The sequence below is a fragment of the Aethalodelphis obliquidens genome, unplaced genomic scaffold (genome assembly GCF_003676395.1).
Source record: "Aethalodelphis obliquidens isolate GAN/ISIS:26980383/991018 unplaced genomic scaffold, ASM367639v1 scaffold52, whole genome shotgun sequence".
Lineage (NCBI taxonomy): Eukaryota > Metazoa > Chordata > Mammalia > Artiodactyla > Delphinidae > Aethalodelphis > Aethalodelphis obliquidens.
In genome coordinates, this window is record NW_020837996.1 from 2,095,928 (window position 1) to 2,108,511 (window position 12,584).

Genomic DNA, 12,584 nt, shown 5'->3' on the forward strand with positions numbered 1-12,584 from the left:
CCTCCTGCCCCACAATGCAGAGGTCGGCGGTGTCGTCACCCGGAGAGCGCCATGGATGGGGTGGGCGGTTTCTGCCGCCTCTACCGCCACCTCTGCTGCCTCAGAAGCTGCCGTTGCCGCCGTGCTCGCCGCCACCCTTTCCTCCTCCCCCGCCGCCGCCTCCTCCTTCTCCGGCCCCTCGGCCACCTCTACACGACCCAGGCCCTCTGTCCTTGAGAGGAATCCGTATTCAGTCTCCTTCGCGGGCCCGGGGCGCAGCCATGGCGGACGGTGGGGGCGGAGGGGGCACCGGCGCGGTGGGCGGCGGCGGCGCCGGCCAAGCCTCGGCGGGGGCATCGACAGGCGCGACGGGAGCCGGTGGGAGCGGCGGCCCCATCAACCCGGCCTCACTGCCTCCCGGCGACCCGCAGCTCATCGCGCTCATCGTGGAGCAGCTCAAGAGCCGGGGGCTGTTTGACAGCTTCCGCCGGGACTGCCTGGCCGACGTGGACACCAAGGTAGATTAGGCCGCCTGGGCTCAGGCGGGCCGGGCTGGGCATGAGGCTGCCAGGGTTGCATTTCGCATTTCCAAAGGAGAGAGAAAAACAAAAGACACCTTAAAAATCTCAGCAGCGAGGAGACCGCTTAGGGCAGTATAGGAAGCTTTCTGAGGGATGCCCACGTGGGTTCGGCTCCCAGCCCCATCACTATTCTGTGCGACTTAGCCCAGTCGCATCTCTCAACTTGGGGATCCAACACCGGTTTCACAGCCTGCCTATCTCCTGTCTTTCCCAAGATGGGACTGCTTTAAAGCCCTCAGTAACAAATCTCAGTATGTTAAAAACAGTGGAGGAAACCAGGTAAGTAAGCGTGAATGGTTTGAATGCACAATCATCAGCCTATAATAACTATTCCTTTTCTCTAGCTTAGTGATTTGCAGACTTGCATGCACAGTTAATTAAGGTACATTGTTGTAGAACCAGCACCCTATTTTGTTCTCCATCATTGACTGAAAGGGATTTGGTGCCTATCTTAGATCCTAATGCCATAGGTGAACCAAGTCAACAGATAGTACAATGCTGTTTCACTTTACCTACTTGCCAAGGTTCATTTGTATTCAGTGAAGTCACGTGTGTTAAGTGTCAGACAAACAGCAGTTGCTGGAATGTTCGTTTACTCCCTTCTCAGAAGCTTCTCCAACAAGACTTAGGAGGCTCTGTTCCTGAATGGGCTGCTAGAGGGAAGTGATTTCTCCCCTCTGAGCCTATCATGGAAATCTTTTGCGTACCTCACAGCAAGATTGTGAGCTTAAAACTAGGCCTTCAAAATAGGGAAAGACCTTGTCCATGTACCCATTAAACATTTATTGGTGGGGCTTGTGGATACAGGAACGAGCAAGTCACTACCCAGTCCTCAAAGATTGTATTCTAGGGTAGAAAACTGAAACGTAGACCAGATAGTATAAATAGTAAGTGGTGTATGCTGTTATTCTCCAAGATTAAAAACTCAAGGAGAAGTGCTATCCTTGAAATGGGGTGTTTACTTTTCCTTATTTAAGGTTCCCAGGTACATATTGACAGAGCTTTCACCTTTTCCAGTACTGGGTGTTCTCAACTTCCCATTGCAAGTTCTCCCCTCATGTTTCATTTGTCTCACTGGGTTTTGTGTGGCTTAATCAATGTAGTATACATTTCTTTAAATCGGTATTGAGAATCTGTTGGGGGAGAGGGAATTGGAGCCTTCACCACTTAACATCTCCTTAGATGTTCTTTCTGGTAGTCACCTGGTTGTCTTAATTCTTTTTTTTTTTTTTTTTTTGCGGTACGCAGGCCTCTCACTGCCGTGGCCTCTTCCGTTGCGGAGCACAGTCTCCGGACGCGCAGGCTCAGCGGCCATGGCTCACGGGCCCAGCCGCTCCGCGGCATGCGGGATCCTCCCGGACCGGGGCACAAACCCGCGTCCCCTGCATCAGCAGGCGACTCTCAACTACTGGGCCACCAGGGAAGCCCTGTCTTAATTCTTGAAGATAGTGTGTTTTAGACACATCCTTTATCGCTTTAGTCCCATGGTTCTCAAAGTGTGGCCCCTGGGTCATCAGCATCACCTGACAACTTGTCACGTTTATTGTCAGGCTCCACCCCAGACTACAAACATAAAAAGTGTACTGATGGTGTTTGTAATTTACTTTGCAGTGCATCCAAAATATAAACAAACAGAACAAACTGATAGGTGAAGAAGAGACGGAGATAGTGATAGTAAGTATAATAAAATGTCAGTGGCAGGCACATTAGGTCCTTTCACTTCATGAACTGAAGGGATTATTCTGTATTGTCAGGGTCTCTTAAGGTTTGGTGGTGACATTAACTGTCCTTTGTCCTTTTTCCTGTGAACCGTTTCTATCTAAAACTGGGTGAGTTATTTTGAATCGTAGAAGGTATAGTATCAGAATTAATGGTTAAAAGCTACAAATCTAATTCTAACTCCTGTAAGCCAAGGGGAGGCTCTGTTGGCTCATGGGATCTAAGGAAAGCTAGAATGGATAAACTGCCAGAAGGGTAGGGATGCATTTGGAACCAGGGATGCTCCACTAGGGCTGTCTTTCATGCCTCTTCTTCATAACTCTCTTAACTGTCACTGCAGAGCAGAGTCATCCATCTGGTTACTAGTATCTATTGGTTACATCTTACAGCTTCTTCCTCTAGAAACAGCTCCAGTTCAAAAAATCCCAGGAAGTGTCTGCATCGTCTCAGCATGGGGAGGCACCTACCCCTGTAGCCAGGAGAACATGGCACCCACTGCCCTCCCCACAGTAGTGGGTAATGAAGAGGGGAAGATGGTTGCCAGGAAACAGGAGTTGCTAGGCAGACGGTACAGGGGTATCTGAATTTTAGTCCTCACCCGTCTCCCTGCCTTACTCTCTCCAGGTCTGGTGGAGAGTCTTTATGCCTGTGAGTCACGGCCTTTGGGAAGAGCCCATTCATGGAGTTGAGGCCAATCGATTCCTTTGTCAGTTTCATTGACCTGACTGTTAGCAAACTTTTGTCACAATAACGCTACATGATAAACCAAATCCCAGTGACTTATAACAAACATTTGTTCTCATGCTGATGGGGCTACAAGTCAGCTAAAGTTCCTCTGATCTAGACAGGCTTGGTGCTCAGCTGTAGGTGGCCTGGGCTTGGGTCCAAGCTGTGGGTTGGGGTAGGTCTGCTGCACATGTGCTCATCCTAGGTCCCAGGCCAGATGGACAGGGGCTGCAGAGGACTACCCTCATCAAAGGTCACCAGAGTACAAGAGCCAAGCCAGGTGGCACAGCCACATTTAGGACCTCTTGTCACTAACACTCTGTTGGCCAGAGCAGATCACACTGCTAAACGCAGTGTCACTGGGGTAGGGAAGTATTCTCTGCCCACAGTGGGAGGAGAGAGGAATGAAGTGTGAACAGCAATGCACACTGCTACACCTGGTTTGGAGAAGAACAGCTAGTGGTGCCAGAAGGTCTTGGAGGCTTAGAACATGCATTCCTTATGTTCACATGGATTCCTTGTGTTCATCAGGTTCCTTTCTGATTTTGTTCTGATCCTAGTTGGGTCTAGAACATTTGAGACCAACAAGTGCCTCTCAGGCTCCTTTTGGGACTTAAGTTTTGCTTCCCTTCAGCCTTTCCCAGTGTTCCTTAGGCGTTGACTTCAGTCTGCATTCATGAGTCATGCTGAGGGTTGGGTGGGCCTTCATTTTATGCGGAGAACTTTCCCGAGGCCTTGCTTGTGGCCAAGAAGACCCTGTGAGGTAAGCAGGGCAGTAATACTTGTTTTACAGACGGAAATAACTGAGACTCAGGTTGGCTGACCTGTCGAAAGTCAGAGAGCTAGTAAGCAATGGAGCTGGACTAGAACCCATTTCCTTTGATTTGGAAACGGCCTGGGTCTAACCTTGGCTTTGCCACATTTTAGCCTTGTAGGCAAGTTGTTTACTTTTTCTAAGCCTGTATCCTCTAACATGAGAGCAGGAGAGGGCCAACAGGACCTCCCCCGTAGAGTTATTTGAAAAGTAAGTGGGGTAATAAAGCATCTGGCATTGTAGCAGGCACACATGTTGGTCATTAATCCATGCTCTGCCATGCTGCGTGATGATCTTCATGGACACGATGGGAATGTATTTAAGGACCTGAAATTCTGCATTTCTATGAAAAGCAGTGTTCTGAATGACTAATTTCCAAAACTTTGGTGCGTGTAACTTCTGACCTTGCCCCTTCTTTTTAATATTTTAGCCAGCTTACCAAAACCTGAGGCAGAAAGTGGATAATTTTGTGTCAACACATCTGGACAAGCAGGAGTGGAATCCTACGATGAACAAAAACCAATTGCGAAATGGTCTGAGGCAGAGTGTGGTTCAGTAAGTAAGCAGAATTGAGAGCGAAAAGGCAGTTATCACAAGCGTGACTCGCAAGAAGGCCAATGCAAGGCACTATTTGGTCAAGGTGCATGGTACTTTCCAGCAAATGTGACATACAAGTTACAGCAGACCCCGCCCCTATTAAAATTAAGGTTCAAGTAAGCAAAGAACTCAATTGAAATTCTTGCTACCCACATAGGCCTCCCATGCACACCTCTACCAGGAAAGATATTCCAAATTGTAAGACATATTTCATACTCTTGAAGTTTTCAGTGTAATGTGAACATACGCTGGAGTTCATACCGATATATCAATGTTTGGGTCTTAGGCAAGAGCAGCTGGATCTTCTCACAAGTCAGTGTGGGTTATACAAATTTTCTGAATCCACACGGCCCCTCTAAAGTGTAATGGCAGCTTTCAGGAAGGCATGGAGTCTTATTAAGGTATATTCTTCACAGCAGCAAACTGAACCTTAGTTAATGAGGTGCTACTGATCGCTCATCCAAGTGACTTCTCAGTGTCACTGGCACAAAAGTGGTGGTGGCTCAGGAAATCCAGTGTCCTAAGATAAGCTTTTTCTAATCCATTCAGAATCCTTTTTTTGCTCTTCATATCAGCACTTATGTTCAGGTTTTCTTGATCCACTGTCTCTCCTGGAATATCTAAAAGCTTGTGAAGCCTTCCCCTTTAAAAACAGAAGGATCAGGGAATTGTGCCGAGTGAAAAAAACCCGGTATCAAAAAGATAGTGCTGCACAATTCCATTTCTGTAACATTCGTGAACTAACATATAATTATAGGGATGGAGAATAGATTAGTGACTGCTAGGGCTTAGGGTCAGGGTCGGGGGGTGAGTGTGGCTAGAAAGGAGTAGCATGAAGGGGGTGGGGTACAGGTGAGTATGTTAATTGTGGTGGTGGTTACATGAAGGTCCTCATGATAAAGTTGTGCAGAGCTACCCACGCCGACGCGCATGAGTGCAACTGTAACTGAGATGTAACCGAGGTCAGGAGAGTACCCGTGCTGGTTTTCTGGGTTTTTGCGCCCACCCCCTTTGTTTTTGGAGGTATAATTGACATACAGCATATTGGTTTCAGGTATAATTAGTTTCAAACATAAAGATTCAATATTTGTATATATTTTGAAATGATCACCACAGTAAGTCTAGTTAACATCCATCACCACATATAGTTACAGAATTTTTCCTTTTTCCTGTGTTCCTGGCTTTGATGTTGTACTGCAGTTGTGCACAGTACAAGCATTCGGGGTGGCTGGGTAAAGGAGTGCGTGGACCTCCCTATGTAATTCCTTGCAACTTTCTATGGATATATAATTTCAAAATAAGTTTTGTAAAATAGAAAGGGATGCTTATTAACAAGCTGGCACTTGCAGTATGGCTGTATGGCTGATGAAATCTGAATCTTTTTAAACGAAACTAAAATTTACAAAAGCTCTCAGAGTTAGGGAAGAAGCATGATACCAAAAGATGCCCAGTGCCTTGTCATTCTGGATTTATCACCCATTGCCTTTCTGTTTCTCTAGGGAGCAGACTGTGGCACAGGGATCCTTCAGAGAGAAGGGGACGATAGCTTCCACTTACTGAGCAACTATTTCATGTCTGGCACTGGTCCCTATATGTGTTATTGCTAATCCTTACAAAAAACATATTTGACAGCTGCAGTAACAAATCAGATGAAACTTTTTTTTTAACCCTGCTTTCTAAAAGATTGGCAAGCATATTAAGAAACTAAATCTAAACACCAAATATTTGAAAGGGTGCCATTAATGGTATGAAAACTGTCAACGTTACTGTTAATTTCTAATACACAATGATGTCATTCTTGAGGTATGCATGTGGCGCTTCTCTTTATATACCTTTAATATGAAATGTAACACAGAAAGGTGCTTAGAACAGAGATGCAGTCTAACAAGTAATTAGAACATCCCTGTAGTCACCACCCAGGTTGAGAAATAGAACTTACCAGCACCCTCCAAAACACCCCGGCCCTGCTTCCCTCCTTTCTTGATATACCTTCCTCCTCTCAGAAGGTTACCATACTTCTGAGTTGGATGGTCATTCTTTCCTTGCTTTTTTTTCATAGTTTTACCACCTATGTAAATATTTCCTCCTTTTTGATTTGAGCTAGAATGTATTTAACCTGAAAACATGAATTTGGATGTAGTACTGAGACACTTCTATGTGATTCTTGCTAACATTTTGAATTTGAGGCAAATTCTAATGAAGTTTTAAAGTGAAGATTTGCTACTTAACCCTGTAGATGAAACACTGCAGCCCTCAGCATTGGCTGACTGGCCTGGCTCTTCAGGCCCAGAACCTGTATCCCAGTTCTGCAGCATGGAGGGCTTAACAGGAAATCAGGCTCTACTGTTGAACCTAATTATGACTGATAAGTCTTTTAACTGCATATTTGTTCATTTCATCTTCCGTTTTAGGCTCCTGACAAGATCCTGTTTTCTCCGAACACTTTTAAAATCTCCAAGAAAGGGAGCTACACTCTTGGTACTTTGTTTTCCTTGGTCAGGCTTTCACCTCCAGTAAAGACCCCTGTGAATCTGACCTGGGAAGCGGGGTGGTGTAGGTGGACAGCCGTTGGCTTGTGCCTAAGGAGAGGTGGCTTTGCTTCCCCACTGACCCACTGGCCTGCTGCTGGCCTCTCTGTGTTCCACGGTGCTCATCTCTAAGGGCACACATTGTCTATTGGGGTCTGCCCCAAAGTGCCCCTGTACTCTAATGGTGGTCTGTTTACATCTAGGCTTTCTGTTGATAAGCTGTCAGTTCCCACTGGATCTAGGAAGCACTTTATTCACTACTCAGCCTAACCAGTTCAAGGCCTGTTTTTCATCTCACTTATCACTGTGTGTGTTCACCCAGTTCTCCTTGGCTGTACCCTGACACACCATTTGCCCCATTACTGCAGGACCTATTTTTACCCAAGCAAAAACTTGAATGGCCTAAGAACTCAAGTCTAAAGGAAAGTAAGTAAAACCTGTCCACCATGCTTGTGATGGTATTTGACTGTTTTAATCCTTCGAGGAGAACAATTCTGTTTGACCCTGCATGGACTATTTTCCAAACCCTTCAAATGAGATTTGTTTCCTGTGACCATAATCTTCCTCACTACCCACCCCTGGTGTTTGAATATAGACATCTTGACTAATTTTTGCTCTATTTCAGAAAGGATTAGGGATGTATTTTAGCCCCTTAGGAACTGAGAACCAGTCTGTTTCTTGTCTGTTTACTTGTTTGCTTCCAAGTTACCTAGTATGTGTCATAGGTAACAACCACAGCCGAAGGCCTTGTTGAATTGCTGGTGATGCTGTAAACGTTCCCAGCCCTGACTGATTTGTGTTATATAAGATTTAGGGCTTACTAGCCAGGTTGCTGCTGGAGGCTGCTTCTCCTGCTTTGACTTGTGAGAGGATAGATGTTGAAGGAAATGGAGTCAAGTGGGAGGCTTACTGGCTTTGACAGACTGAGGTTTTCAACTCTCCCCGTGCCGTCGGTTCTTTCCTACCATATTGTTACTTGCTCTTTGTCTTTGGGACAGTGTTGTTTGGTTCTCTTGTACAAGGTTGAGGTGGGAGTGGATGAGATTGTGTATCAGGAATAATGATAGCTGCTGGTCATGAATTGCCCTCTAGAGATATCATGGCTTGAACCCTATGTGGTAAGTGGACCGCCCTGTGAAAGGACTCCCTCAAGGGGCGGTACTTTGCACCAGGTGGACGTTTATTGGGCTCTCTCATGGCATTTGGAGGCTAAATAATGGAATGATCTATTTGTCTTCTCAAGGTCAGGGATGTTGGAAGCTGGAGTGGACAGAATTATTTCCCAGGTGGTGGATCCCAAACTAAACCACATCTTCAGGCCACAGATAGAACGAGCAATTCATGAGTTCCTGGCAGCCCAGAAAAAAGAAGCTGTGCCAGCACCCCCTCCAGAGCCTGAAAGCCAGGACCCTCCAGCCCCATCCCAGGATGCTTCCTAAGGTCCAGTATCCCGTCTTTTTTTTTTTTTTTTTGCGATACGTGGGCCTCTCACTGTTGTGGCCTCTCCCGTTGCGGAGCACAGGCTCCGGACGTGCAGGCTCAGCGGCCATGGCTCACGGGCCCAGCCGCTCCGCGGCATGTGGGATCTTCCCGGACCGGGGCACGAACCCGTGTCCCCTGCATCGGCAGGCGGACTCTCAACCACTGCGCCATCAGGGAAGCCCCAGTATCCCGTCTTTTGTCCAGGAACATTCACCTCTGGCTTATAGATATAGAAAATGGATAGAAAAGGGGTAAGCCATTATTGAGGGTCATGTTTCTTGTCTATTCAGAAAAGTATTTACTGCAAATGGACTTCATTTTGTTATGAGTCATTTTTTACTGAGAACTAATTAGTAATGTTTTCCTGTGTCTGTGAGTATGATTTTCTGTGCCAGCAGAGCTAAACGTTTAAGTTGTGAATAGATGTTTCATTAGAAACCATCTGGGATGATTGGTGTGCACAAGGCAAATTCACATGAAAGTCTTGTTGTTCTGAAATTGTTTAAATGAGTCTCTCCCCTGGACATGAGTTAACTTGGGTTTACAGTTTTTATATAAAATCAAGCAATGCATTCTAAAGTGGCATCCTAAATGGGGCTCAGAGTCTGCTTTAAGCCCTGCTGGATTTCCTTGTATTTAGTAAGGATTTCAATTCACCACTGTCAGTTACCGTGGGATTCTTCTGTTATGAGCACTCCTTTTTTTTTTTTTTACATTTGAAATTTAATTTTAAAAATCAGCTCTAGATACACAAAACAATGCTTTTTGCAGAGCTTGGGAGACATTAGTAAACGTAAGCAGTGATCACCAAGTAAGCAGTGGCGGACTCAACTCAGCCATTGTTGGTAACCATCAGGGTGTGCCTCATCCCCTCATGCTACTTCCGTGTTCTCTTTGTAAGAGTCTTCAAGATGGCTGTTACTTTTGATAAATAAAATAAGCATCAGTGAGTGAACAAAGTGAGAACATCAGGCTCACATGGGGCACTCGAGAGAAATTGTCCCTTTGTACCTGTCTATATTAGGAGAACACCTCAATTCCATTATGGAGAGTAAAACATTCATTTCAAGTCTTTCTAGTTTAATTCCTTTGGGGATATAAAATTAAACATAACACAAGACTAACATTTTGATATGATTATCTTTTCTTTTTAGAATATGCCTGACACGTTTTGGAAGCTCCATTGAATTAATGGTGAAGAACTGGATTCAGTTACATAAGAGTACAACTTCAGAGTGAAGACAGGCCAAGGTCATCACTGATTTCACAATTCAACGTTGACTGTGGGGCGGTGTCCAGATAAAGTAGGGAGCAAATGGGCCAGTAGGAGAGTTGACCACGTGGGCCCCACATCGTGCTGCCGTCTGGCCAGCCTGTCCAAGGGGTGACACCCACTAGACACTACAGATACATTAAGAAACACTACATCAACTTGGGGTTGTCCTGAAACAAACCTCTGTACTTGAACTTAGAGACTGTGTATGAATTTTAGGGTTTGTGCTTGGGGATAAGCAACAGCTACAATGAAGGCACGTAACCAGTCCCAAAGATGCAATTTCAAAGAATGACAGTAAAGCTTAGCCAGGAGTAGGTATTTGACAATGCTTATTTGATACTGTTTCTCAGAGTTTCAAATAAGAGTGTACAAGCCGTTAGCATCAAATAGCTTTAAGGTTGTTGTGACCCTCTTGGCCATGACTCTTTAGCTTCCGTTTCCTTTCCCCTGTAAGAGGTGTCAAAACATGGGACCCTAGAATGCATGAGGAAATGTAGAATTAGGTATAAGGAAAAACATTTGCAGGCTCTCTGTCCAGGGCTGCTTCCTGTCCTGCAAGGGCTAGTGAGTCTTGGGTGTGTTTATTTTATTCTCATGTTTGTGTTTTTTAGAAGGTGAATAATTAATAAGTGGCTTAAGTTTTGTAATTAAATCATTTGATACTCTGAAGTTTCGACTAATTCTTAGACCCCAGGTGCGCAGTGTAACCTTTGTCCTCGGCCTGCATGCCATTCCTGTGCTCAACACGACTTAATGGCAGTGAAGGACTGGTAGACGTGCCTTGGAACTACCGTCGTCCTGCAGCTAGTGGGTGTCGTCCTGCAGCTAGTGGGTGTAGCTGGAAGTGAGCAAGATGTTCCTCTCTTCCCCAGACTATTCCTGATGCCAGTCTTTAGTTGAGCGTACTGTGCTCTGTCAGTGTTTCCCAAACTTGTTTGCGGAAGTGTCACCTGGGGATTTTAAGAAAAAAATGCATATTCTGATTCAGAAGTTCTGGGAGGACCCGAGAGTGTTTCTGACAGGTTCCAGGTGATGACTCGGCATATTGCATCCCAAGCCTTGGATGATATCAAAAATTACTTCAAACTAAATGTCTTTCGTTCTTAGTTGAGTCTACTCCTGGATATTGTTACTCAGACTTTAACCTGTTTAGACTTCCACCTTTACCATCAAAACCTGTAAGTTAGGACTGCACTTCCGTATTTAGCAAGATGTTTGGGCAACATGTGCCCTTACTTTAAAGCAAGCTGACCACATGTTTGGGGCAGGCGGCAGTTACCTCTGAAGTGTGTTCTGCTTCCCGCTGAAACAGGTTGGTGTCCTTTTCAGTTTAGGATTCAACTACCAAGTCCTCAGTACCCAGAGAAGGGCCCCTCTAGTCCTCTTCACTCCACTAATAGGTAAACATGGAATGACCAGTCTTACCAGTCCTGTGCTCTGCAAGGAAGCTTCTCAGACTGGTATCCCCTCTTCAATACCATGAACCTCCTTCCCTGGGAGGCCTCTGCCACCGGACGGAGGCCTCAGCAGAGCCCCTTTCTGTCAACCCGGCCAAAATCCTGCCCATCCAACACTGACCTCAACCCAGTGACAGGGCAGAATAGAGCAACCCAGAGAAGGTGTCCTTCTGCCCACAGATGCCCAAGTGACTGTTGTGTATGCTTTTTGGCGGACAGTTTTTGGTCCATCTCAGTTCTCTTTTTTTTCCATTACAAGAGAAGGGTGTACCAGTGGATGAGAAACACCCTAATTTTCACAGAATGTTAAATATGCCAAGATACCAAGGAGTTTTGTTCTTTTTTTAAAATCAGTGTTACATCCACTAAGTCACTGTAGACTAGAGATAATTTTTTCAAATGAAATCATCAGGTTACAGGAGTAACTAAACTCCTCACTACTGTTGGGACAGAGGGCTGACTTGGACTCTTAGCTGAGCCAAATTGAAATGGAAGTAGTGCCCATATTCCCTTGAGTAAGTGTAGTTAACTCGGCAGGCCGGGAAAACGAGACCAGGTAAACAGCACCAGAGGGGCTGGGAAGCCCAGAGCCACCTCTGCTCTTTCCTTCTCTCGCGCGAAGCCTATTTGCATTGTCAGTGGAGTCCTCATGCTTGTGTATTAGGTTAGGCATGCAGAACCTAGAAAATTCATGTGTTCTGAGATAAAGTAGAAGAATTCCTCCCTGAGGAGGATGAGGCCACCCAAAAATATCTCATCCCGAAACACCCTTGCTGTATTCACTCCTAAACAAGAAACTAGTCTCGGACCTCAAGGCTTCTCTCCCTATAGTTGGAAAAACCACTGCCATTTGCAAAAGCCTCGTGAAGCACAGAACTAACCTTTGTAAGACATCACCAAATATTAGCAACCTTTAGAAACCATGAAAGCCTTAGAGTCACGGTGATACAAAGAACCCCATGCTCATTTTGTAGTCCACTTCTTTGACCTGGGGCAGTGTCTACAATTACTACTGGAGACGATCGCCCCCAGCATGTTCCCAGTTACTAGCCTATGTGCTTGACTGGTATTGCCAAACGACCATGTCCACCTAGTCCTGACTGTCTAACTCCTTCTTGGCTTGTAGTGAAGTTGGTGGCTCCTAGATCAGATTTTCAATCATTGTTTTATCCTATTTCTGTTGTTTAACATTAACTTCTATTTACTCATCAGGGGATGGATGTCGGGATTCCCATGCATTCTGTAACACTCATTAGCGCTGTGGACTGAATAAATACTAGCAGATTCATTACAGCAGTGCTTCTGAAAGCATGCCACCCAACCACCAGCAAGCAACATCAGTATCACCCTGGAACTGTTAGAAATGCAGCCCTGATCCCAGATCTACCGATTCAGAGACTTGGAGAAGGGGCCCACAAGCCTTCC

At 45.6% G+C, this 12,584-nt stretch overlaps 1 protein-coding gene across 5 annotated transcripts; it reads left to right on the forward strand.

The window, feature by feature from the left end:
- Nucleotides 1–11: 11 nt before the first annotated feature.
- BOD1 (biorientation of chromosomes in cell division 1) lies at nucleotides 12–10,371 on the forward strand. 5 transcript variants are annotated; one of them, XM_027084271.1, is made up of 5 exons: nucleotides 72–497; nucleotides 2,172–2,234; nucleotides 4,250–4,374; nucleotides 5,916–6,000; nucleotides 8,188–8,301. In XM_027084271.1, exons 1-4 carry the CDS (start codon nucleotides 261–263, stop codon nucleotides 5,974–5,976), a joined length of 486 nt encoding a protein of 161 aa, XP_026940072.1. In that variant the 5' UTR covers nucleotides 72–260; the 3' UTR covers nucleotides 5,977–6,000; nucleotides 8,188–8,301. The 5 variants fall into 5 exon arrangements, with proteins under 5 accessions (XP_026940073.1, XP_026940072.1, XP_026940071.1 ...); XM_027084268.1 differs by lacking the exon at nucleotides 5,916–6,000 and adding an exon at nucleotides 9,581–10,371 and having other exon boundaries at nucleotides 100–497; nucleotides 8,188–8,384; XM_027084270.1 differs by lacking the exons at nucleotides 5,916–6,000; nucleotides 8,188–8,301 and adding an exon at nucleotides 9,581–10,371 and having other exon boundaries at nucleotides 82–497.
- The last annotated feature ends 2,213 nt before the right edge of the window (nucleotides 10,372–12,584 follow it).

Coding starts and splice junctions, on each gene's coding strand:
- BOD1 (XM_027084268.1), top strand. CDS start 261: ATGGCGGACGGTGGGGGCGGAGGGGGCACCGGCGCGGTGGGCGGCGGC. Junction 2,235..4,249: donor AAGAGACGGAGATAGTGATA/GTAAGTATAATA, acceptor TTAATATTTTAG/CCAGCTTACCAAAACCTGAG. Junction 4,375..8,187: donor CTGAGGCAGAGTGTGGTTCA/GTAAGTAAGCAG, acceptor TGTCTTCTCAAG/GTCAGGGATGTTGGAAGCTG.